We start from the raw sequence: 27,347 nt of genomic DNA on the forward strand, positions 1-27,347 counted from the left end.
GCACTAAACTATACTACCAGTTTTTGATCATCGAACATTTTTATTCATCTCATCGTTTTGCTTTTGGCCTGCAAGTACCGTTATAATGCATAATTGGATTTGTCAACCACTGCTTGCTTGCATGAGCGAGCTTGTGTTAAAGCCACGCCCCTAGTTCTGTAACGTAAACTACAAGCAACCAATTAACGTTCAGGCATGCATAGGACAAATTGATTATTGCTCTTGAGGAGGATCGCGCGTGATTATGTTCTAACTGCAGATGGCTAAAACGCCGACAGCATTTTGTAACTAGGCAATAGATAAGTGAGAAGGGAATGCGCTCGTATCTTGTAAACTAACGATGATAGCTTTTATTTTTCTACTGCTTCCGGCTGTGATACTTGCATTACAAGATACAACTTGTCCAGAACATTGGCCAACACCAGAAACTAGGTTCGGAAGGGAATCGTGCAGCTGTGAGGTAAGTGCCAGTAAATGTTAGTCATTATCAGCATGAATGGGCATAATTATTATTTAGCATTACATGTGCTTCTAGTTAATCTACAGTTCAAGCCATGAAAGTGCAACACCATGGGGCTTCACTAATTATAATATAATCTCAGTTATTGATGGGCGACACTTTGATGATAGGAATATACTAACATGGTATGACAATTTAGTAGATCAGGGTTGTTTGTAATAGTTAACAGATGCAGACTGTAGAGCAACTTTGATGTTTTTTATTTCATTACTGCTAAACATTCTCTCCATAGCTATTGCCCAATCCAAATTATATTTAAGCGCTGGTTAGGACCTACCATCTGCATTCTCACCTTGAGGATTGTGCAAAATTATGACAGACAACATGTAACTATGTTGTCTGTCACTATCTGCCTTTTACTAAATGTACAAGTAGGTAGTAAAGGCTTACAAGACCAGAAATTTAAATATCAACTCATCGTATCTCTGGAGAACCAGATCATAAGAAGAGAGAGAGAGTTTATGTAAATACAACCAGTCAACGCATTAGGGTGTCGTCAGCTGCACCAAATCCCAGTACAAAGCAAAACCTTAACTAACCGTTATCTAAACATTGATAATTGTATGTTTGTTTGCTGTCTGGTAGGTGACAGTCATATTAAAAATCCTCTGATTATGCTTTGACCATCAATCCGTTAACTCCATCGATCCCTTGGGAACAACAGAGTCGTTTAAAGACGAAATAAAATGTCTCATGTAAAACAAAAGGGGTAGGGATAGTAGGCCTTGTATGCCTGTCTACTCAGGATAGCTTGCTACAAGCCTCAATCACTCGGTATTGTACAGTATCCTCAAGGAATACAACAGTTGTGCAATCTGTTTTAAGCTGCACATTTCTAAAGCCTTCATCACACCAGCAGATGTTATCCTATGACACTTCAAAGGAACATCGTGGTCATGACATGGCTTTAGGGAGGCCTTGATATTTCTACAGACTATCTGTATGTCAGAGTACATACAACATACATACAACACCCTTTGAGTAGAGGAGGTGCTGGACTCCTAGTCACCTGCTTTTATCTCACCATCTAGTACAGAGTGAACCACTCGGCTAACAATAAATGAACAATTAATTTTAATTAATTCCTTACTCAGCAATTATTGCTCATGCGGTTTCCAGGGAGACACTTTCCGTTGGTATTGGAAGACAGTAGCCATATTTATTAAAAACATGAGTGACTTCTTTTGTTTCAGAGCACTGGAGAAATAGGATGATTTACTTTGGTTTTTCTATAAAGGTCTTACATTCATTGAGGTTGTCAAGGTGCACTGATAGATTGATGCTACATCCATCAAATAAGATGCTTGGAACAAAAAACAAACACAAGTGTGTGATTTTAAATAAGCACGCTGCTGAAACAACGCACTGCATGCCATCATTGTTTGAACAGTTATGTCAGCCAATCTTCGGGTGTTGTTTTCCTATTGAAAGTGTCTCAGTGTAAACAATGACTGAAGATATCATTCAAGTGGCAACTCTCTTTCGGCTGCTGAAACTCGAGCTCCATTGTTTAATTGTCAACATTGAGCCGTCGCGCTCTTGTAAAAGCACGAAGATCTGATTGGCTAATAAAGTCATGTGGTGTCTAGGGCCTCGCTTGTGAGTCATACATTCAGTATTGATGATCTTGGCAGCCAATTAGTCATGTGACTCGTCGAGCTGGGAATTGTTAGGTGAAACCTCTGCGTTATATGTATTTCCTGTCAGCTATCGCTGTTTCCATTAATGACCTTAGTAACTTAAGGTCTGAGAAGTGTTTTAAAGGACATCTACGTGTTGCGGATTAACGCGAGCGCTTTGTTAAACATGATAAGGAATTGTACGCCAAAGGTCAATAGTGGCGCAGTCCTGTGTCGCTTAACAGCATGCTTCCAAAATAGGAACGACAAAGGTGTAGGAGAAAATGTTTAAAATGGAAAATGCATAGCCGTTTCCATCTTTTGCAACATGAACTATTCGATATAAATGTGCGAGTGACAAAACTTGCTTGATATAGATATAAAACATAGCGAGTGTCTGGCTTACTCTCACGGTTATTTTTTATACATGTGGTAAAATATGACCACCCTCCATGCTCGCTTCATGTACTAGCAACCAGATAAATGAGCAAAAAGTTCAATTCAATGTTTCTTAAGTATATCCTATTGGTCATTAGTTCGGTTTGTATTGTAAAAAGTAGAGCAAAGCTTCTTCGATTCAAACAGCTGCCTACTTGATGTATGTCAGTCTGTCCATAACTTATATAACACGCCTATTTTGGACTTATCATTTAACAGTCTTTCCTGACTCAAATATCAAAAAATCTGGCAACAGTATAAATATATTTATTGGGGAGTACATTCGATCGTAATTATTTTGCCATTCAATCATAATGACATACCATTGTCTCGGGTGACTAGTCCACTCACCCTGTAATCTGACTCCCAAGCCAGAATAAGGCTATACTTTGTTACGTATTACATGATTGAAGACTGACAAGCATTCTCTGTCCGCTGGCGCCTAGTTGTAATCTTATTTAATTACTGTTCTTACCGGCCTTCCAGAAGCAAAAACCAATAAATTATCTCATCTTGGATATAAATCTAATATTCCATCTCTCAAATCTATACGGGATAGCAAGAGGGTTCAGCTTTGCTTTGAAACATGGACATGACTCGTACTGCCTCCATGACGCCATTAATTCACAAGTTTGCGTCATCTGGAAGACGTGAATGACGAAAACCTGCAAGTCAACCGAGTGTAGTTACTCCATGTTTTTATTGATCGTTTCATGCTTGCAAAAGATGAGATAGCACTTGTGAATTATGCGCAAGAAAATACCGAGCAAACTATTCCATTTTGAACATTTTCCACACTTCTGTCATTCCCATTTCGAAAGTGTATAGCCATCTCTATGAGCTCCGGTGTGAAATTCCTCATCCTTTTTAATATTTAGCGGTAATTCGCAACATGCAAACATCCATTGAAACATCGCATGATAACCCAACACGCGCTAGTTCTAAATCTGCATCATTGATATCGTGAAAACATGGCGTTGAACTCTCACCAGCACACGAAGATGCATGAGTGTCGTAGCTTGAGAAAAGATGAAATATGGAGATAATTATGAGAAAGAGTAGTTGTTCTTTCACAACTTAAATGAAGATGTTCACTTATGCATAAGCATTGAGGCGCTGTGTTATTAACAATATGCAAATAGTATGTATTAGCTACCGGGCTGTAAGTTGGATTCCTGAAGGAAACAATAGACCAGTCTTCTGGGAAATCCAATTGTTATAAACTGCAAAGTAATTTGTATACTTTTAGCGCTCCCAGATGAGTCTAGCATACACTAATAAAACAATCACCTCTTTCTTACTATTCAGACAGACTCTGTTAAATGGCCACTTGCAGTCAGCGTATGTATATCTTTCCATCCCGGTATAGCGGTTTTGCTACAGGTGTTGCAAAATAGTCTGGGGCCATATGTTTCACTATACCAAGGAATGTACATTAAAGCAACAGCAATTGCGTCTCGACGCCTGATGCCATGCCAAGCATGATAACATCTTTGAAATAAGCAATGAAGGATTTTTCTTATGGTATGCTCATTCTCGAAGCAGCAACGTCACATATAGCATGGTCTTGGCTGCATTTTTCCTCGCGTCCCCTTGTTCTCACCAGCCATGGCTGACTCTCAGGCTTCCTTTGTGGTCAGCGGTAATAAAGATCCTCAGCATCAGATCAATTTTGATGAGTCAGAGAGTCAACAGATTTCGCTAATTTCATGCTGGGCAACTTGAATAATAGTATTTGCTGGTAGACCTAGTAAGTCTATTGTCTCCCTTCAGTCTGCCCTGTGACTGTGATGAGCTATTGCCAAAGGACGTGATATTAATGCTGGGAGTTTCGTAAGTGTGTCACAATCATAAAAGACAAGCCGGATCATTGATGTCACTGTCTCCTTATCTATGCTTCATGTTCACCCTTTCCTTCCTACAAATACTGAGAGTATGACGAAGCGTTGAGTAGATCAGTAGACTCTGGTTGGAAACTGAGGGTCCTTAAAAATGAACTTACATCTGAAATTTTACAAGATTCTATCAGTAAGTGCCTGTATTGTTCTATCATGTGTGATTGATTTCGATGTGTGAGGGGGTCTGACTGCCAGGATGTTTCAAGATTAAAATCTACAAAACTTGATCGCTGTTAAAGCACTCAAATCAAGTGAAAGTGTGATTATGATGGCTATAGTTGCAAAGAGACAAACAAAATAGGGACTTGTAGCGCTGCAACTTGAAAGCAATAGCCTATATCAACTATAGCAACGATAACAACTAATGATGTCATTTCACATGTAATTTTCTTCCGAGCTTTTTTTCTGATTAAATCTACTAAAATTTTGTGTCAGTTAATCTTCAAGCACGCTGCAGCAGTTTGTACCAGCCACCTACCTGTGAGAACACCAAGATATTCGGTTTAACAGGCTTGTGTTTACATGCAGAATAAAAGTGTGTTGGAATAAACCGTCTCTATATCTTTAGACCAGATGAATGTGGGGTGCGCTTTATGACACCTTCACAGCTATGAACCTTATACTTGCTTCCTATATACGCATACATACTGCAGGCAAGGTCCCCAAGCCGCCTGGGGTGAATTGGGAACTTACGCGCTGAGTACTGCCGGTAGATGCCAGCGGTCAACGCAAGCGATAAGCGCTGTTCAACTTTCGCAAAGGACCACAGGCAACAACTTTCTCGAAATGCACGGTACAGGTTTTTGAGGATGCACTGTCAGCAATTTTTAAACGGCTTGGCGAGTGACCATTTCTATATGACAATCAGGGACGCAGCTTTTTGAATGTAAACTGCTGAGCTTAGTGCAGCAAGTTTTTTGCTGCTTGAGGTTACAGCTGGGGTCTCGCAGCCGATATGGGAACCCGGTGCTATTCTTAGTGCACTTGAAGCTTGACAAAGCCATTTCGTTGCAGTGTTGCTGCAACATAATTATGTGTCACATTTAAGATCCACAGCCATTAGTATAATTTGTAACACTTTGTATAATTTATGACGTCAAAAGATCAATTTTATGCAAATTTATTTCAACACATAGGCTATTTTGGTTGAACCAAAAGATATATCATGACTGCGAGAAAATGTCTCTAATGTTGAACATTTGTATCATAGCTACTTGGGTAGTTTTCTGGGGGAAGCGTGTTACCATCCCTGATGCTAGTACCCTGAAAAACACTAAGTTTTGTTTACTTTGTCACCACTATCAAACCAGCTGTTATACTAAAACTGAGGTCATAAGGTGTTCACTGCGGTCATGTATTACTCATGACATCGTGGTCCTTCCACAAATATGAGTGCATTCACTCATTACCAGGAAGACTGTCTGGTATCTTTGTGCTGCTAATATCCATATTTATTTGGTTTGTTACACCGACACTGCGTAGTTACGGTTATAGTTATGCTCTCATTCCCACCCATCTGTCAAACGGACTACCAGATACAGAATTGGCTCGTTGACCATCTTAATGATGAACGTACACAAAATTTTAGTAGATTTTAACAGAGCTCATCAGTGTTTTTATATCATTTGCGCTTGTTTTTTATGTTTGAGGTGATCTGACTGCCATGATGTTTCCATATTTAAGTCGACAAAACTTGATCGCGGTTTAAACGCTCAGAAAAAACCGTCAAAATTACATCACTGGTTGCACCACTTCCTGTCTCTCTCGTTATTGATATCAGGTATTGCATTCAAGTTGCAGCCTTTCTCTTCTCTATTCTGTCGGTGTCTCCTTGCCGAAGTGCAATATGAATGTCATAATCGGACTTTTGCGTGAATCTGAGCATTTTAAACGCAATCAAGTTTTGTCCGTTTTAATCTCAAAACATCCTGGCAGTCAGATGACTTCAAACTTCAAAAACAATTGCAAATGATAGAAATATACTGACACTTTCTGATGGAATCTACTTAGGCTTTATGTAAGTTTATCTTCAAGTTGGATTTTGTTTTGATACGATTGATGGTTTCAGTAATTTTTTTACTAAACCTATCGGCACCTTGTGAGAAAGAGTTGGTTGAGTTAGAATTAGCTGCTGTTCAACTCCAGTTAGGTATCTTAGCCTCTGTAAGACTGTTTATCCAGCTGCGTATATATTAGCCTAGCACATATGTCCTGCAGTGCTATGGTATCTAATTGTATGGAGCAAGACTGACCAGTAGCAGAGTGATACTCAGTTACTGATGTGAATAACTGTTACTCACTCAGTCATGGACCTCTGCTTAAAGAGTTATCTGTTTCACTAGTTGGCTGATAGGAGCCATGGCTGTCTCCTCATGTCCTTGAAAGGGGCTGGTAGCAGTCATGCAAGATTTTCACAACCACAAGCCTTTACCGCCATCTCGTGTTAGGCAGGCACAGATATTTCGAGTTTTCAATTTTTTTTGTTCAAATTATCAGTTTTTGAATTGATTGTAATTGGAACATTTGAAATAAATCTGGAAAATGCCATCATCTACTGCCATAGCATATTTTTCGCTATGCCATGTGTGGAGAAACTGCACAGATGCCCTGGACAAACTATATGCCAACGCCTGGGTAATGTTCCAGACTACCTCAGCAGGGCAGGCGCTCCTGGATACAATACCCACCTTTGAAAGGTTTATAGATTTCCGAAGGGCAAGGCTACAGCAAGGTGCCGCCCTACAGCAGCCAGCTCATTACAGACATTCAATATTTACTTAAATATAATTGGATATGCTTAGATGTGTTTACTTTCATTGTTACTTCATTATTTTACTCATGTTCTTAGTTCAAACTTTAAATGTGGCTCCTAGCCAAAGGATTTAGAAAGTCTATGATTTTATCCGCCTACAGCAGTGTTTCTTGTTTGGTTCACTCTTCATTAGGATCTCTTTCTCCTTTAACGCTTTAGTCACCATATCTATTTAATATAAATTACAGTAGTTTCATTTTTTTCATAGTTTTTTAATTTCAGTGATGGCATCATAAGATGAAAATTTTGTATAGAGGAGCATAGAAACAAAGAGTAAATATCTACTGCAAACACCCCCTGGTGGAAATGGGTCAAAATTTGATATATATGTTCTGTAAATATTAAAGTTAGTAACAAATAATATGTTAACCTTAGTAACTAAAGTTACCTACAGTAACTTTATTGTGTTTAGTTTTTATGATTTGCAATAAAATGTAACTTACAATATACTATGTGAAGTACATACCGTAGGAGTTCTTACTTTCAAGGCAGACGTATACCATGAACGTTGAATTTAACTTGAATGATTTTAGCGTACCGAACACATACTTAAAGCTAAGTTTTAGATGTATTTTTAGCTATTTCACCGAACTTCAACATTTTCATCAGCTAAAATTTTATTACCTTTGTGTTTCGTTTTCGCAATAACTAATAACGAATAATGCCGAACTGAGAGAAGTCGAACATCATATTGCTTTCAAGCGGTGTGTGCGGAGTTTCGGCGAATTGCATATTGCCGTATTTGTTATTCCGACGTATTCAGCACACCGACAGCAAACTTTGAGTTTCGGGTGACATTTTTGTTGATATCGTCTGGCAAAAAATATTTTGTATGGAGAGGAAGAAAAATCATTGTGTTCTACATCGTAGGGGAAAAAAAGTGTATATCAGTTTCATCGTAATCAGATGCCGCACTATATATATATATACATATATATATAATGCTTCCCACACTTCGCTGTTCTCTAGGCTGCCAAGAAGTCACATTTGTCTCTGATATTTACATTTATAATCAGAAATCATCATTGCTACATCTTGAAAATAAAAGACAAATAATTTATCATATTATCCGTGCCCTAGTTCTTGTTGCTGTTGACTGGTTGTGCAATGACGAATGAAGTGTAACCAGCACCCATCTAGACAGGTATTTCATAATTCGCTGTGACGAAGGTTCAATACTCAGTGAATAGGTTTCAGAATGTATTGTAATTTACTTGAGTCCTAGATGATAAGTTATGTTTTATTTTATTTGGATCGCTTAATCAGTATTCAAAGAGTTCATAACCTCGGAGTTTTTAATCGACGGTTTTACTAATGGCTTCCTTTTACAAAACTTGGCTATGTAGGTCTATTATCATTACAGTTGTACCAACCGCTGGATCAAACCAGCAGTTATCTGCATTATAACTGACAATTTAGAGCAACTAACCATCCCGGATATATTTTCAATAAGCTAATTTATAGAATGTCTGCGTTTGATATGGAGTCTGTAGTTATTAGTGACTAGCCATATTCACTAAGCATGTTTAGACAAGATAAGTACCATGGCTATTCCAAAAAATATCAACAGTTAATGTTTTCTAATTCATGGCACAAATTTTATCTACAAAAAGTCGATACACTAGAAGATCGGTATGAGTATTGCGCCAGCAAAGACCAACAAAAATCGAATCGGTTCAATTAGATTGATACGACTTGAAAGATCAATCCTGTTGAGAAAATATTGCTCATAGAAGAAAGTTGATTTGGAAAAATCTACCTAAAAGTAGTCATAACATCGCTAAGCAATATCTATGGCCGGCAATTTGTGGACACACGTGACGGAGTCATCTATAGTTGCTGCCTTCTTTGACGTGCTCGTAGAAATTGGTCGACACTGAAAGTCGGTTCGATTGTGTTCAAAAGTCGCTATAACGCCGCAAAGCAATGGATATAGGGTAGGCAGTTCGGGGACACTTGAGACAGTCAACTATTTTTGAGCTGGCCTTGACACATGACTATCACAGTTGTTTTTTCAGCATATGGATTGATGTCACTGGTTATACTAAAAGTCTATCTTATGAAGGTCATGGACCAGTTGACGAAAATCACAACACGTTTTACCAAACCATCTGATAGAAGTTAGATCAATTTTGGTTAGATTGGATAAATGTTTGCACCATACACAATGTTTCCATGATGCGGTTTTTTGTTATCCATAAAATAGAAATGGCAAGAATCAAACCAAACGAGTTTTGTTACTCACAAATCTTTATTAAATGTGTCATGCTTGCAAATGATGGACACGGCACTTGCAAATGCCGCACAAGAAAATGACGTGCAACCTGTTCCATTTTAAACATTTCAACCCTTCAGTCGTTTCTGTTTTGATTTGGACAGCTCTAATGCTCTGACTGCTGCTAAGCTTACAAGGCTGCATCACTAATTACTGACCTATGGCGTAGAATTCCTTACCTTTTTTTAACAAAGCACTGGCAGTAATGTGAATGTCCATTGAAACAGTTCTCACACAGTAACTCAACATGCGCACAACTCCAATTCTGCATCATGCACATCATGCAAACATAGTGTATGTCTCAAAACATACAGGCAAATTGAGTTTCAATTCCCACCTGCCATGTTTGAATACTTTCGCTGCCACACCATCTGGCATATGCATTGTTTGCCGCTCAAGCCAAACTAAATGAGCAGGCTCCAAATTGTCACAGCAAACAATACATTTCATGTTGTTTTAAACTTGAAAATCGTTCTAACAGTAAACCATCCTAAATTATGATATAGCAAATTGCAGTTACAAATATTTTGCAGTTGTCATGAACAGCAAATATGCATTGAGGCTGACCAGTGCTAACATCTAGTCTCAGAAGCTCAGAGCAATCTACTCCTACTGCATCTCATACTCCTGGGCCTTGTCTCTGATAGGTCATAACAAACTGCACTCTCCTACAAAACTGATCAACTCTTTGTTACTGATTGGCATCTTCTGCATGTAGTCACTAATGGCAAGCGTATAAAAATTTTGTGGTCAGAGCATAGGCCACTAATTACCACAATAAGTCAAAGTGCGACTCAACAGTTACTAGCAGAACCTACTAAGTAAACATGGTACATCTTAAAACATTGATTATTGGGATTTCTCAGACATCTGTCATCCCCATACATCAGGTGTAACTGTAAAGCCATCTGTCACTCCCATATATCAGGTAGCCTATATAAAGAAAAATATTAATAATAACAATATCAATTTCATGTAAAAGTTAGACTTGTTTGCAAGAGTTGAGAACATACCAGAAATTTTGTCACTACTGATGAAAAGACAGAGAAGCCATTCTAAGCTAATGTATGCGTACTTACCACTGTCTGTGCACCTACTGCTGAGCAACATGTCAGAAAATATAACATTCTACGGACAATGTTCCCTGTTACCTTCTCATTTAAAATCCAACATATCTCGTTACTGTGATTCCCAATTTGTTGTTTAGAAGCTTCTAAAAATCGCATTGTTCCCTCCATATAGTTGTTATTCAGGATAAGTACCATGACTGGTGATTTTCTCTGGTTATATTGTTACAAGTCTCAATATTATAAGGACATGAGTCCCTTTGTTTATGGGTTCCGTTAATTGAATTGTTGGCAGGATATGTTGGATAACCATGATATATAACCTCTTAGGTGAATCACTCACACTGTTTTTGCCAATTTGGCGCAAAAAGGGATGTGTTATCTATTGCCACAAGATGCGTATTTCATCTATTGCAACATAATGTAGTATGTCATCTATTACTACCAGAAGTGGTGTTTCAGCTATTGCCATAGGGTGTGGTGTCTCATCTATGGCAGTTATAAAGCGCACACAATGTTTATTAGAATGTGTTCAATTGAGCCATAAATATTTACTGCGTGTGCCATAGTTTGCATCACGTTTTGTTCCAAAATACATAATTATACAGGAGTCATTATACAACCCTTAGCATGAGGCAGCATAATAATTTTACTCTACATGTTATTGCTGATTAAAGGCAGCAATTGTCAATCGATGAAAAATTGCTCATGTAAGGAGCCAGGTTTTGGCCCCTTATTCATTCCGTTGTGTCCAGCAAAGGCTTTCCAGTTGTGTTTATCAATCAACATGTGCTTTTAATATTCAATAACGGCTACTGGGATTTTATTTCTGTAAATGTAATTGTCCAAAACTGTCTGTTTATTGTGGTTGTGCAATTTTCTTTCAACTCCACCCAAATGTCAATCCAGTATTTCTATCAAAGGATGTCCCTGCATTGCAACGATGTTCTGCCAGTGCGTCATATGCTGGGCAACTATACACGATGAAGGCGTTTTTAGCCACAGCGTGGCCACCAGTCCCTCCGGGTTGACATGGTTAGCGGGGTGTCTCTATAGACTCATACATGCCATATGCGATGTGAATATTGACACTAGCCCCAGTACAAAGTAGCTGTTGGCATTTTCCTATTAATGACAATACTTGTGATTTTGGAGTGCCTACCAAGAAGGTTGAATAGGTGACGAAGTATCTTTCACTACCTCTTACCAGACGTAATACCATAACAACATTTCCTCGTTGCTAATCTTTCTGCATAGTATCATCACGCTCACTAGGTTTTGCACAAAGTGCTCCATAGTGCCTGATACTATCCTCTCCAGCTGTAATTAGAGAGTAATTCAATTCCAAGAAGCTTTTCTCCAATCTCACCAATTGGTGTTGATTATAGATTTTATATGATTAAGTTTCGCTCAACCAGAGCCTCTGTTTGCATCCCATCGTTTGCGCTCACCAACTGACAGCACCCTGAATGTGTTACATATCAACTCACAAGCATATAATCGTTATTTCCCATTCACTGTCCATCCATCTATGTTTTACCTGAAACAATTATACATTTGTTTTAGGCCTCTAGGTTTTTTCTTTGTGCATATTGTCACTCGATTGGGTCGACACTAGAATGAGTTCTCAACCTTAAAGAGTCATGTGACTATTCCGATGACAAGAGTTATAAAGCAGGTGAAATATTAGATCATGGAAATCTAGTGTCTATGACATCAGTAGTTGAAGAGGGATGATAAAAAAGGTTAATTCTTGGGAACAACAAGGGCCCTCACACACACACTGCATTTTCATTTTGCGGATGTTGTGGGTTTGCAGTTGTGTGCACATTGAATTGCCATGCGATAAGACAGACAGTTTCAGTAGACATTCACAGGTTGCGAACTAATGCGCGCGCTTTGTTAACAAAGTTAAGTATTTCTACACCAGAGGTCAAAGCGACGGCTTCGGAGCTATTACTACAACATTAGAATGACTAAAGTGTGGATAATGTTTTAAACAGAATAGCTTAGGCGGTAATTTCTTGCGTATTTTTAGCCAACAAAACATTCGGTGAAACTTTGCAACTAACAAAACTCGCTTGATTTGCGGATTTTTGCTTGTTTCATCTAGCGGATGACGCAAACTGGCAGATCAATCCGTCGTGGTAACACGATACACCTTTTGTTACACAAATACTGAAGGACGCGAGTCCGTGAGTCAGCGTTGGCTCTATGCGTGGAAGGAATTTAATCTGGTTTTGACAAGAAGTTGAATACTGAATCATCTGGTTGACATAGTCAAGAATTTATAAGTTCAAAGGTCGAACTTCAACTGAAAACATTAATCATTATGATTGATAAGTTAAGGCTAGATTTTAAGCATGGGCTATTAGATAAATGGGGCATGCATCAAATTTAATTAAAATCCACATTACTCAGTAAACTACGTAAAACAGTTTATAGTTGGCTAATGTGGTAAAGCAGTAAAGCGAAAAGAGGATGGACAGCAGGTACCTATCAATGCTTGTATCCTTATGTAGGCTGCTGTGAAATATGTGGAGAATTCATTGTGAGAAAATGCGAGTTTCTAGTTTTAATCTCAAACTTTATTAGAATAAATCTCATTTAGTATGAATATTTACTGATGTATGGCTGGAAGCAAGGAGAATTACAAAAGCCAGTAAAAGTAATGTTATTATAACTGGTATAAATTTCTCTAAACTGAATTTTAGAAAGGTTGTATTGCTGTTTTTACAGGTAGATCAGTTTTTGGTTCAAACCCATTTTGAAATATCTATCTTTATCCAAAAAATTCTGTTTATTAACCCTCTTTGACTTTCACGACAGTTTTTATAATTTGATCTGTTAGTTAATCTGATCCGTTTCTTATAAATCTGCTAAAATGTGTAAAAAAGTGTTTTTAAAATCAATTTTGTTTACGGCATCAATAATGAATTTCCAACTTGTAAAGGCAGAGTTTGCTTTTTGCTGCCATTCTATTCACATGTTTTTGTTTGATTTAACAAGCCAATAATGTGATGAGTGGTCATAGTATACGAGTCTAATAGGCACATCCAACATCTGCCACCAGCAAGGCCTTTAGCTGGAACAGCGCCATGCAGTTATCATCTCACTGCCCAATGTATGTAACTTTGTTCACTGACCTCTCCCTTTGGCAAGTCTGTTTGTGAAAGGAATTCACTTGGGAGAACTAAGAGTGTAGCTGAGAGCATGACATGTTATTTATAAGCTAATAATAGTTTGTAGATTATTAAGCGTGTCATATAATCACATTTCCTGTTGATGATGTCACAGGAAGTACCTTCTGAGTGAGTTGCTTCTGAACACCCACCTAACAATTGACAATTTTGTTGGTGGGCACAACTTCTTGGACTTGAATCAAGTACCGAATGTTTACAGTGAAGCTTCAGTTGTTGAACACCTCAGTTCTGAAACCAATCGGGGTTTGAAAAAAAGTCAAGATTTTTCTCCTTCGAATGCTGTTCACAGGTTCGGAACTCACAGTTGATAGGTTAATCTGAAAAGTTATAAAAACAATTTTTGTAAATCTATTGTAGAATGTTTTTATGCTGTAGGATGCTTTGCTACTGCAGATGCTTTGCTAGATAAAAGCGTAGGTGGTTTGAAATAACGCAGAATCAAAATGAAATATTAGTTTTGAACATGATTCTATTGAAAGTATTTTGAGAGATTTCCAAATATTGACATCTATTAAGATTGATGACTAGATCAAAAAGTAGCAGTGTGAAAGCAGCCCTTTTGGTTTTATTTATTAGAGTGGACCCTCACCTTACGACATTAATTCGTTACAGTGTTGGCATCGTAAGGCGAAAATGTCGAAGAGAGGGGTATAGAAACCCATAGTAATTATTTAATGCAAACGCCCCTTGGTAAAAGAAAACATCAAGGTTTTGTATAGGTACGTACTGTACATATTAGAAACTAAAAATTCCACTGTCATACAGCCCACGACCAAAGAGATGGCCAGAGATATTGGCAAAAAAATAAAGGGTGCTGATGGTTGAGAAATGCAATATTAGCAATCAAATGGCTCTGCAGTGCAATAGGATAACTGCAATGGTAGCTGTAATGTACTGGGTGTGGGTGTTATTATATACAACAATAAGCAATAATGAATGGAAAAGATGTTTATATTTTCCCCCTGCAATAGGAGAAATGCAATATTGGCCAATATTAGAAGTAAAATGCACTGATATTCTTAGAATAATCAATTTTATTAATATAGTAATAATAGAAAAACAATACACAATTTTGTTTACATTTCAAAACGTAATAGGTAGCAATATCGAGAAATTGTGGTATTTATATAGGTTTTTAGAAAATTTATTTAAAAAGTGTTTGGTCATGACAAACAACAACAATGAAAGGAAAATATTACACGTTTATATCTCTCCCTTGCAATAGGAGAAATGCAATGTTGGCCATTATTATAAGTAAAATGCACTGATATTATTAAAATAACCAATATTGTTAATATAGTAATACAGCAATAATAGAAAACCTATGAGCGTTCATGCGTCTCGAAGATTTCTGCAAACTGCAGCAAAATAAAAGCTGTTATAAAAGTGTTATAAAGCTGTAGGCCTAATCTACTGTAATGTATGTAATTCAACAGCAATAAAGAAATATGTTTATTATAACTCTGAAATGCAAAATTAGATGTAAAATGGCAAGCTACTGTGTACTATACGCAGTTTGAAAGTTGGTTGCGTTGAATGTAGAATGGTTTTGATAAGCGATCTTTAACAGAAAGCGAATAAGAGCATTCACGCGTATAAAACTAGCAAAATAAAAAATGTTCTCATCATGAAGGGGCATTGTAGTTCGGCCCTAGCTTGTACATAAGTTGTAAAGAATTTCGGCTAACGTTTCAAATAATGAAACCTTCGGTGATTGGACAAAAAACACAGGCTGATATACTGTGTACCACAATTTCGTACCTGTAAATCGGTCTACGCCTCAAACGGTCTACGTTTATTACAGAAACCTTCGAATAAATTCTATTGCAAGTAAAAAATGCCATAGACTGATGAAATGAGCACGGTTTTCTCGTGAAATGCGCACTGCTAAATAGTTCTACAATCGGTCGCACGGCTTTATTGGCGTTTCAATTTTCGGTCTTAACTTTTGTTAAACCGAGCTTTTCAAGCTTTTTGTGGCAATTTTCGTTCAAATTAATCTGTCTATTTGTGTATAATCCAATCAGATGGGTAAGTTTTAAGATATTATCGTAGGTTTACAAAGACTTGGTAACATATTTAAATAGGTTTAAATGTATTTTGTATCGTTATTATACTTTAACGACTTTAAATTCCGATGCTTAAATTTTTTGATGAAATTTCTTGACGAGGGTTCGTCTCATTGTTGATGGATAATTTTCGTAAGTTGTGTGCACATGCATTTATCATAAAAACTCCCACATTTCCGCTCCGCGCGTGTGGTCGTGGGATTAATAACAAAATAGTATATATAACTTTAGTAACTGTAGTTACCTACAATAACCTTAGTGTATTTAGTAGTTATTATCAGCAAGAAAATGTAACATTACAATGTACTGTGTGCAGTACGTACCATGTGGAGCTCTTACCTTTGAGACAGACGTATAACATAAACTTTAAATTTAACTTAAAGGAATTTAACTTACTAAACACACACTTAATGCTAAGCTTTAGTATGTATTTCACTAAACTTTAATTCTGTCACTGTCTTAATCTTTATTACCCGTTTCCGTTTCACCATAACTTATAACGAATAATGCTGAGAGAGAGTATCGTAGCTGTTTTAGGTGTTGTGGGAGGGATTTTGGCAAATAGCATATCGGCATCTTTGTTATTCCGATGTATTCTGCTGATCGACGACCGCCAATTTTGAATTTCCAGAAACATTTTTGGTGATGTTGTATGGCAAAAGAAATGCCATATGGAGGGGATGAAAAAAACATTGTGTTCCACATCGTAAGGCGAAAAAACCACATGTAGAACTGGGACACCGTAACTTGGGGATGCCCTGTGTCATGGTTTTTAAGGCCAATTTTTTGGTCTTATTTATTTTATTGACAGCAGTGATGCGGGTCATGTCTGGGATCATTTTCACATCTATTTTTAATCAGATTGCCTACAGGTGGGTGTTTAAAAGGCTGGTCAAGAACCAGATGGAGCTTTGTCATCAAATATTTTAGCAACTGGGGAAGGCACAGAGGATATGTATGAAGTTTGGCTGGAATCAGCTAAAAATGTGGAAACTCATAGCCTTAACATGGTCTAACACTTGCGCGTACACACACCATTTACCAGTCAACTTTGCCCTGCAGTACATGGCTCTTATGTAGATATTAGCAACCTTTTCTTGACCGAAATGCATAATGAAACTTTATTCATCCACATCATTTTCTTTATTGAAGTCTCTGTCTTCGATTGCTTTACAGTTTTAGACTATTAAAATAACATGATAACCATATATCTGTAAATAGTATCACAGTATTTTACGTAGAGCGGTACAGCATAGGTCACATAAAGGTCACATAAACGTTATAGTTTGAACAAACCGAGTGCCTGGTATCAGATTACTGTCTCATTTATTAGCATTATTTCATTACTTTTTTTAAAGCCTTTTTAGCATTGATTCTTTTTTACTGCTAGATGTGTCATATTCATTTTGATCAGCTAACACAAAAAATTAGAATGATTTACATGTTACATGAAATCAGGTAAATTGTATGCCAAGTTTTATGTCAATCTGTCAAAACAAAGAGCGTTTTTACTAGAAGAGCCAACTGGCTACAAATAAAACAAAAAACATTTCATCGACAATCACAGAACACATAGAACTACCACATGTCCCTGAGTATAAGCCTATCCCGTGTATAAGCCTACCGGTCCCCTTAGTTTGGTAACTTTTTTGCGTTCTAGAATTAGCTTTTATTCTGTCGATCTCTTTGCACTATACACGTCATAATCGCACTTTCGCTTGGTTTTAACATTTTTGTCGATTTTAATCTTCAAACATCCTGACAGTCAGATCACGTAAAAAATCAAAAACACTGGTAAGTGAAAGAAAAATACTGATGCTTTCTGATAAAATTTACTCAAATTCAGTGTAAGCTCATCATTATAGTAAAATTTTCATTCCTGAATAATCATTCCACTAGCCGATAAAAGCAGAAACTTGGACTCATGTGTCAGCCATTCAGTTGTGCTTAGGATCATAGGCTAGCATTAAGGCGTGAAACAGTCATTACAATCATTACATGTTTCTATAGAGTGATTTCTTTGAAATTTTGCCAAGTCTATTTCTTTGTATCCTTGGTAACCATTATTGACATTATAAACAGAGTAAGTTTTCTGAAAACATTTAAATTTTGACACGTTTTGTTCCGGATGCTAATCTTAGTCATAACATTACCAATGAAATCTGTTATTAACAAAATGTGTTATTAACATTTACAAAAAACTGTTCTTAACATATTTAGATCTAATATTTAAACACATTCTAGCAGTTATTAAATATAGAATACATTTTGTGTCATTTTAATAAATCTATTGTGATGATGCAATCATCCTTTTTAACATTAATATTGCTGTGCTATTTGACTCTGAAAGTATGTTATATCTATTTAGGACATATAACTGTGTCAGGATATCTCAGTGTAAATATTGAGCATTTCTAGCATTTTTTTTAGAATTATCCTCTGCCTATCCTTTGTTAAGCCATAAACACCAGAATTTATAGTGAAAATATAACAAGTCATGACCTGCCTTCTGTAGTGAGACATTTACTACATCGATAGCATTAACTATATTTCCATGATGAGCATTTGGAGTTGTGCGCACGCTGAATTAAAATGCAATAAGTGTTTCATTGGACCTTTGCAGGTTGTGGATTAACACCCAATCTTTGTTAGAAAAAGATAAGGCTTTCTACGCCAGAGGTCATAGCAATGTATTTGGAACTGCTCGAATCGAAATAAGAACGACTAAAGTATGGAAAATGTTTAAAATAGAATAGCTTGCTCGGCATTTTCTTGCGCATCATTCGCAAGTGCAGTTTCCATATTTCGCAACCATGAAACATTCAGTAAAAGTTTGCGAGCAACAAAACTCGATTGATTTGTAAATTTTTGCTATTTCCATCTTGTTGATGATACAGACTTGTGGATTAACCACATCATAGAAACAGCGATTATCAACTCCATTCGTAACAGATCTTCCCGTAGGTAACTTATTCATGTCTCATTCTATCACTCAGCCTAGCTGCACTCCCTTTATGCATTTTCTCTGCGCTTCATTTCACGGTTAATAAATAATTAATGATATCACATTGTTTAAACTCATTCTCCTAACTTGAAGGCTGCCAATCATTGACTCAACAGCGACTTTTATAACCATAAGACCTGACTTTAGAAGACAGTCGGTTGTATGTAGATCTCGCGTGTATATCATACACTGTTATAATAGAGTCACACGTCAGCCATTAGATTAACATGAATCGGAGTTATTTGAAGTGTCCCGTCAGTGTAAGACACGCTTTCTCACAAAGCTATTTGCTAAATCAATAGCTGCATAAAAGTAATTAGACTGGCTCATTGTTTCTACATGAAATACAAAAGATTCCTGTTCCAGAAGGAAAAAAAACACTTTAGCAGCTGTGCGGCCCTGATTAGCATTTCTATCGAGTGCACGCATGCAGACGAGCATGTTAATATGGTCTAGTGTGTTGTCCTGGTAGGTATTACGATGCCAACAGGCAGTATTGTGATCATTATTCCTGCAGGTGATTCATCCATGCTGACAACTTAGCCTTTGATATTGATTTCATTGCTCAGGTTTGGATGCCGCAACAGCCAATATTCACTCTTGTAATTGAGGTCAATTTGTCAGTGTATCATCATGGTTTTATGGTAGCCTCATAACAACACTTGTTTATTACTAACAGTCAACTCAGCAAACTCTAGTTGAGATTTCATTTGAAGTCTTATAACAAACTGAGGGCATGGTAGGCATGATCTAGAAGGTTAACCTCACTTGACTTGATCTCTTTCTTGTCAAGTTATAAACGCAGAGCAATGGCCACATCTGTTTGCACTCATCTAGCTTACCTTTTGGTTTACTTGTGAAAGTATCACTCCTTTGTAAGGCCATCAAGAGCATTGCTTTTATGTATTGATGATTGACCCTGATAAGCGGAGTTCTCAGAGCACATTTGTTGCATACGAGGCGTGTATAGTCAGGCACCTATAAGATTTATCTTTCCACATGATGGAGATAAAAGACAACTCCTAAAATATCAAATTGTTGAGTTGCATATTTTATAGTTGTTTGGAAATTTTAATAATGAATGCAGCTTCATCTCTTTGTAGCCAAGACACGTAAAAACGTGAAGTTTCTGTATTAAAATTTGTTTATCTCGAAGCAGTTATACTTTCAATAACAGCACTAATAATAACACTTTTCATTACATTGCATTGGTCTAACTTCTAGCATAGGTGACCGACTGTCCTCACTAAGCTTGTTGCATCTCGATTTTCATGATGTTTGTATATTTTGTAGACAGTCAGAGGAACTGGTCTCAGAATAAAATGTTCCTGGTTAGCAACATGGCCTGTTTCGACTTCCTCCAACACACAAGAGTTGCTACTAGATGGAACCAGAGCAAACACTACTATTCAAAGGTATGCAAGTAAGAGAGAACGGCTACAAATAATCGTAGTTGGTGTGAGCTATCAGTAGTGATTCGGAAAAAAACCAATCACATTAACTTTCTCTGACTTCAGCAGCATGTGCTATACTTTGATCGAGCTATAAATTTTAAAAACGTCAATTTTTTTCAGCTAGAGATGTTCTGAGAAATCAACCGAACTGCGTTTTAAGCTTATTCTATTTGCAATCAATTGTTTAGTTGTAACAACCAATCAGAGCAGATCAACAAAAATTTAATTTTCTCGCAATAAGAATGACAAACGTAGTTGTACACAATATCAACCAGCGGTGTCGATAAGTCGATGCATTCTTCACAAAACAAATTGTCAGTCACAAAAATCGTTCGACAGCTAGTAGCAGATTATCAACTAGTGTACTTACACCCAGCTTTGCAGTTGCAGAAAGATTCAGTTGATGCAAGTAATTGGATATGATGTCATATCTGTATGATTAGAAATTGGCTCTAAATGTCAACATTAAAATTGGATAGCCTGGTTGTCAAAAATAATAACAGCTGTTGCTGTTTTTAGTTTTTATTCCTTCCAGGGTATCGTTTGGCGTATTTTGGATTATTAAAAGATGAAATGGTTTATGTCAGTGACAAGCAGAAGTTATGACTCCATGTGCAAATCTACAGGCTTATCTGCTAATGTGAAGTTGCAAATTACAAGTTTGTGTAAATATTTGCTTGAAATGGTACTGAGGTCAAAAGACAGTGGCATATATTGAAAATTGTATGTTGTTTGCTCTTTTGAAGAGGAAATAACTTCTCAACAATTAAATGCGACTTCCATTGGATTTCGACCAAAATTCGTTTTGGAAGGCTGTTTAAAAAGCAGCAACATGTTCGAATTTTAAAACAATGCTTTTTATTACCAATAGTGTAAATAATTTTAATCCATTCCAAAATTAAGAATTGACTGTTTAAAGCATGTATGCATTATTATGTGCAATAAATCGTATTTTAAGAGAGCAATACCATATGAAGCAAACTAAATTTCTCACAAATACTTTCTTAATATACAAGTAGATGGCTAGGCTGGCAAACGCGCTATATGCATCATATCCTTAACAACATGTATCCCAGACTTGTTTCATCAGATTTTTGTAAAAAATAACCAAGTGTAGAAATAGCTGGTGTTATAATAATAATATATCATAAATAGGGTGTTATAATTGTAATAACAGATGAAAATCAAATAATACACCAAGTAAAAAACAAAATACAGTCAGTATTTCATAAACAACAATAAACCTAATCTGCTTACAGCGGTTGACCGCTGACGATGACGGCAGAGGGGAGGGAAGTGAAAGAATCAGTTGGCAACCTAATTGCATTGTCGAGTTTTGCTGTTTATATCAGCGGTGTTAGTTCTCGACTTTTGGTCGGCGTTTGAAGCAAAAATGTTAAAATTCTTTTGTTAGAACTTGAATTTGTTTTGAAATCTCTGATAATCTAATGGAGTGATGGTGTCTTTTAGCTATCGTCTGGGACAGTTCGCTCCTGACCTGCGGGTCTACTCATGTTGTGACTGCGGAATAACCTCCATAGAGCAGCTCGCCTTCTTGGGCCTCCATCATATCAAGACAATCAGGTTACGAGGTAGGCCACTCCAGCACCTGTGATTGCGCTGGATTTACTGTCTGATTATACAGGAATAAGCTTAATCACTTTTTCTCAGCGTTATTTGCTTTAATCGTACATTTTTGTATCCTTTTTTATTAAAATATTAAGCATTAGGCATTGTAATCATACTTTATTGTATCCATTTGTTTTCTGCTGTTAAACATAAAGCTAACCAGTTCTGGTGCAAGACTTTTATGTGTCAGACAGCTGAGAGGGTGCCTGGTCTATAAGGATGAATGACTTATTTTAAGGCTTAGCATCAAAATTTTACAAACTTTATAATGTAGCAACTTTTTGTTGTTGCAACTTATTTTCAAACAAATTTAAGATTTCCCTCCCTTAATTTATCCTTTGATGTCAATTACGCCTTTCTATTGCTGTCGAGGCAACGCTTGATATAAGAATATAAGAAAATGTAGTACAAGTTGAAACTGGGTTTGCATATTTCCAGCTGCTAAAATGGGAGATTTGTTTGTAATATTTAAAAAAGTTTGACAAACAAGCTAAAAATATTATATTAAATAAACTAAAATGTTTTACTACTATTGTGATATGTTACTACTATTGTGATATGTTATTAGTTGCATAGTAAACTCAAGTTCCTTAGCTATGCATGCCTGAAAAAATTGATTCGGTAACAACCTGCCCATGATATTGATAGCAAAATTTATTTTATGAAAAATAGTGGGCCATTTTTAAAAAGCTCTATAAAAAACCATCAGTACAATAAAGGTCATAATAATGTGTTACCCTATACATGAAGATCCCTTTTTCAAGAGTAGATAGCCTTTAGCATATCTATTACTATATTACACCACATTTGTCATTTACCTGCACTTCCGCTTGTGCGCAAGTATGCTAAACAATTATTCGTTAATACAACTATTAAGATCAAATTGTCTGCTCCTGCTTCGTAACCTTTCCCCCAAAATGCATTGACATAGCTCCTGTCACACCTCCCTCGACAAACCTTCTTACTGATTGAAAAGTCATCATCATAAATGTTCTATTATTCTAAACTATATCCGCTGCTGTTTGTCTCAAGTATCGTTTGTTTTTTACATTTTTAGAAAACTCCATCAGAACTATAAAGAAGCATGCATTTTTGGGCCTCAAAAATTTAGATGAACTCAGTCTTGAGAGAAGCGAGATATTTACGATAGAGAGTCAAGCATTCTATGGACTCTTTAATGTCGGAGTCTTTGACTTGACTGGCAACACTCTCTATGACATACAAATAAATGCCTTTGAGAACGTCACTTTAATTAACCAGCTTGTCTTCAATCAGATCAAAACGGAGAGGCTAAAATCTTACTCGCTCAAGGGCCTCAAGCACATCGGTCTGATATCATTCACACACAGCGAGATACGTAAGCTTGAGGAATATTCATTTTTCGGCGTGGAAAATATCACGACCATAAACTTCCACAGCTCAAAACTTCGAGATATTTTGCCCTACGCGTTTGTCGGACTCGGTAAAGTTGGCAGCATTAAAATGAAGAGCACGAGCATCAGCACGCTGACTTGTGAGGCGCTTGAGGGCCTTGACTGTGTGAAATCAGTTGATTGGACGTTAAGTCCGTTCAGGTGTGACTGTAACATCCAATGGATGATTGAGTTGACTGCAAACATCAGTCTAGACATCATAAAGGGCATGAAGTGCGCGAGTCCATACCAGTTCAGGAATCGAAATCCCTTTGAGCTGGAGCGTAATGAGCTAGGCTGCTTGGATGAAGAAAGGTTTGTAGAAAAACTACATGTAATTCTTGGCGTTAGTATAGCGAGTTCGATAAAACTTCAACGTAGAGTTGATTCATTCTGAGACCCGCTTGAAATATTAAAATACTGCAGCAAGTTTTTTTTACAAGGAAACAATGTATTTTGTTTCATTCGTTACACAGCTCAAAACCTATCATAATGATTAAAGCAACTAGCCATACATTAGACGTTCCTATAACGTATACCTCCTATAACGTAAATTCCAGATAACGTAAACAATTTATGTGCAGTTTTTGCTTCATACTACATAAAAAATTCCATGTAACGTAAACTGTCAAGTCAGAGCGAATTCTCAAATTCGATTTGAATGGTATTGAATGGATTTGAATCTTTTCGCACTTATAAAAAAATTAGGTTTGTATAGCGTTATATCTAGTATATATATAACATCTGTGACATTCTTGTTCGTCGTGATAGATCGTCAGATGGGTTGACAAAACCAAGAATAGGGTAGCTGCGCAATTGTTCATAAATACTTGAAGGCGATCGATTGGTGCAGGTGTTACAGCATCGGGATCGACCAATCTGAATGTCATGAGTTGGAGTATCGTCCAAAGTTATCTTTTATCTTAACCTTGACCCGTGGATACAGATAGACGACGAACAGTTAGAACCGTTCCTCTTATAGTAAAATTTTGTTTTTTGTCGTCGTGTTTTATTTTGCAGAATAGACTGCTGTTTAAAAAAAACAAGCTAATTGCTGTAAATGAACGTCGAAAATTTGCGCTTGTCATCAACTTATCGTAAAATTACCGCAATCATGGTCTACAAAACCAGTGGAGTTGATCGGCAAAAGGAAAAAAGTTGTTGATGTAAACCAATAGTACTGCAGTTACGGTACAGCCCACGAATTAGAAAGCCAAGTCTAGTTTTTCCTTTTTGTATGGCCAAATGTGTGAGTTTGGAAAGATCTTAGAACGGATTAAGCAAATTACATGTATTTTACTGTTCTTATAACGTAAAATCTCTATAATGTATAAGTTCTTGGAATGGATTATTTACGTAGTAGAAGCGTCTACTGTATTATAAATGCATAATATATAACTTTTAAAACACTAAGATACTCAATTAATTGTTCCTCTACCTCAGGAACATCTGAATGGAAGAGTAGGCTTTTATCACCATAAAGCGGTGATTAAAACTTAGACAGGTTTACACTAAGTTGGCTTCTATATTTTCTATTAGTTTTGTGTTCGTTTTTTTAATTTTACGATTTTTTCTACTTTCAAACTTAAATCTTTTGTGAAATTCTAAACATCTGATCTTGAAAGTTACTTAGGCGCAGAGTCAAACACTTGCTCACACTTTCCATCAATTGGTAGATGGTTTACATGTTAATCCGCTCGTACTGTAAATTAAGGTTGCGGTATATTCCGAACATCTCTTTAAATAACGTACAAGGTCTTGTCATGATCTAATCAGGCTAGCATAAGTCAGAAAACTTTGCTGTTATCTCTCACTTTACACTGAGATGTTTCAAGTCCTTTCACTGCAGAAAATAATTCAAAATATATTATTGCTTGTTCTTCCAAAATTTAAAAATTTTGCTTCAAAATCTTTACAATATTTGTAGTGCCTGTACTGTAATATGATCAACCTTTGACATCACAAGAATATTACAAATTGCACTACCAACAGAAAAGTTTTAGGCCTTCTGTTACATTACATATTTGGAAATGTATTGTTGTTTATTCCTCCACATGTTTCATTTTTTTAATATAGAAAGCTACAATTGTTGTCACAATCTTTTACAATATTTGGAGTTGTCTTTACCGCAATCAACTTTTAGCATGAGAAGAATATTCCACATTGATGTTAGTGATTAAAAATAAGACAATTTATTTACAGATGTTTGGTTTATATTGTATATATAAAGATAATTTATTATTTAGGTTTATGGGCTGTGCTCGATTAGACACAAGGTATCCCAGGGTGAAGGCCTTAGAGCGATATATAGATGAAATACGGCGGCCCAACTCATCTGCAACTTACGATACCTTCAGCTTTGGGCTCTTATTTTTAACTGCCCTTCTCTATTTTATCCATTGATCTCTTCAGAACAGTCATATTTTGATTAGAGCAAATGTTGAAGCTGCCATTAGATAATCAGATATATCGTTTTTGTTACTAACTACTGACTGGTAGTCTATTTACTGTTTCTGTCTAATATTCTCTCACTTAGAAAGTCATTCATTGGTCGGCCGCTCATCAATGAGGCCTTACGTTCTGATGCTTGTTGTCCAATCCTCTCTTTTGTGTTTTGTATCTCGGCATCATGTTTAGTAGTTGCACGTTTAGTACAGTGTTGTCATGCTGCTTGGTGCTATTTTTACTTTCTATAAAATAATCTTATTTTGCATCAAAACTTTTAATGTTCAATGTTAAACCTAATTTGCAAAATTGTGTGATGAAACATTTTTGCCTGTAAACAAATATTTGAACTGTGAAACAGTCAATTTAAAATTTTCTAGTTTATTTTGTGTGTGAAGGGCATGATTTCTCACCTGTCATATCCAGTGACACGCAGTGTCAAGGACGTCCTACCAGTCATCACCTAGTACTTGGTAGTACCTTTTTGACAGCGTTGTTCGTTAACTTGTTAGACAGCTTTGTCTAGATAGCTGAAGTTGATAATATCATTAGCTCTGCAATTGTTTGCATTAGATCTTCTGAACTTGCAGTGATGAGATGTCAAATATTTATCTCCTGCACTGATACTGATTGCATTGTTTATACAATTGTTCTAATGGTTAGAAAGTCCGCTAAATAGGCAATGAACCGTAAAGGAACTATTGTATAGAAAATGGGACAGAAAGGAGTCAGAAGCTATGGCGTAATGTAATGTGTTTGTGAATGATTGCTAAATCCAACGCAATTTGAATCACCCTCTTATCAATCACCAGCGTATCGATCATCTTGTCGTCTGCTCTGTCATTCAAGTTATTGCTGTTTGTACATATCATTTGTGGTACTAAAAATATTCCCAGTGAGATCTCTGAATCTATTCTTGTGCTACTAATATGAGAAACTGTTTGGTATTTCGAAGAAGATTTGGATTATATTATCTAGAAAATAATAACTGTCGTTTTCTAATCCAATATACCGAACCTAGAAAATATTACACAGACTATAATGGATATATGTATATAGAAATGATTTTTTAACCACGTTGGATGTACTGACCACCACCAGTATGCTTTGAACAATAAAATATAATTTTTCATATTTGTGAAGGTATATGTTTTACTGGCACACGAACGGACCTACACATTAACACCACTGTGTTCAAAAAACAAGACCAATACAATGTATAAACTAACAACAAATTACATACATTTTAATAAAAACATGACCTAGCAAATAAGTGTTGCTTAAAAATTTCTGCTGCCCTTGAAAGGCCTCCATTGGATCTTTGAGACTGACTCACCGGACTCCCAAAGCTCGATCAAATCCAGGATAAGAACCACTGATATAGAATATATGTATATGTGAGATTTTCTACTACTATGTTCATAATATGCGATACACAAATTTATTACCAATAGTTATTTGTCTCAGAATGGTGCTTGTTAGTTTTTATTATCATGATTGTA

The 27,347-nt window shown here is 36.5% G+C and overlaps 1 protein-coding gene across 1 annotated transcript; it reads left to right on the top strand.

Annotated features, from left to right (window-relative positions):
- The first annotated feature begins 223 nt into the window (after nucleotides 1-223).
- LOC137401584 (leucine-rich repeats and immunoglobulin-like domains protein 3) lies at nucleotides 224-26,217 on the top strand. Its single transcript, XM_068088013.1, has 5 exons — nucleotides 224-460; nucleotides 20,199-20,320; nucleotides 21,830-21,951; nucleotides 23,046-23,715; nucleotides 25,647-26,217. Exons 1-5 carry the CDS (start codon nucleotides 341-343, stop codon nucleotides 25,801-25,803), a joined length of 1,191 nt encoding a protein of 396 aa, XP_067944114.1. The 5' UTR covers nucleotides 224-340; the 3' UTR covers nucleotides 25,804-26,217.
- The last annotated feature ends 1,130 nt before the right edge of the window (nucleotides 26,218-27,347 follow it).

The sequence above is a fragment of the Watersipora subatra genome, chromosome 8, assembly GCF_963576615.1.
Source record: "Watersipora subatra chromosome 8, tzWatSuba1.1, whole genome shotgun sequence".
Classification (NCBI taxonomy): domain Eukaryota; kingdom Metazoa; phylum Bryozoa; class Gymnolaemata; order Cheilostomatida; family Watersiporidae; genus Watersipora; species Watersipora subatra.

Coding starts and splice junctions, on each gene's coding strand:
- LOC137401584 (XM_068088013.1), top strand. CDS start 341: ATGATAGCTTTTATTTTTCTACTGCTTCCGGCTGTGATACTTGCATTA. Junction 20,321..21,829: donor GCAAACACTACTATTCAAAG/GTATGCAAGTAA, acceptor GGTGTCTTTTAG/CTATCGTCTGGGACAGTTCG. Junction 21,952..23,045: donor CAAGACAATCAGGTTACGAG/GTAGGCCACTCC, acceptor TTACATTTTTAG/AAAACTCCATCAGAACTATA.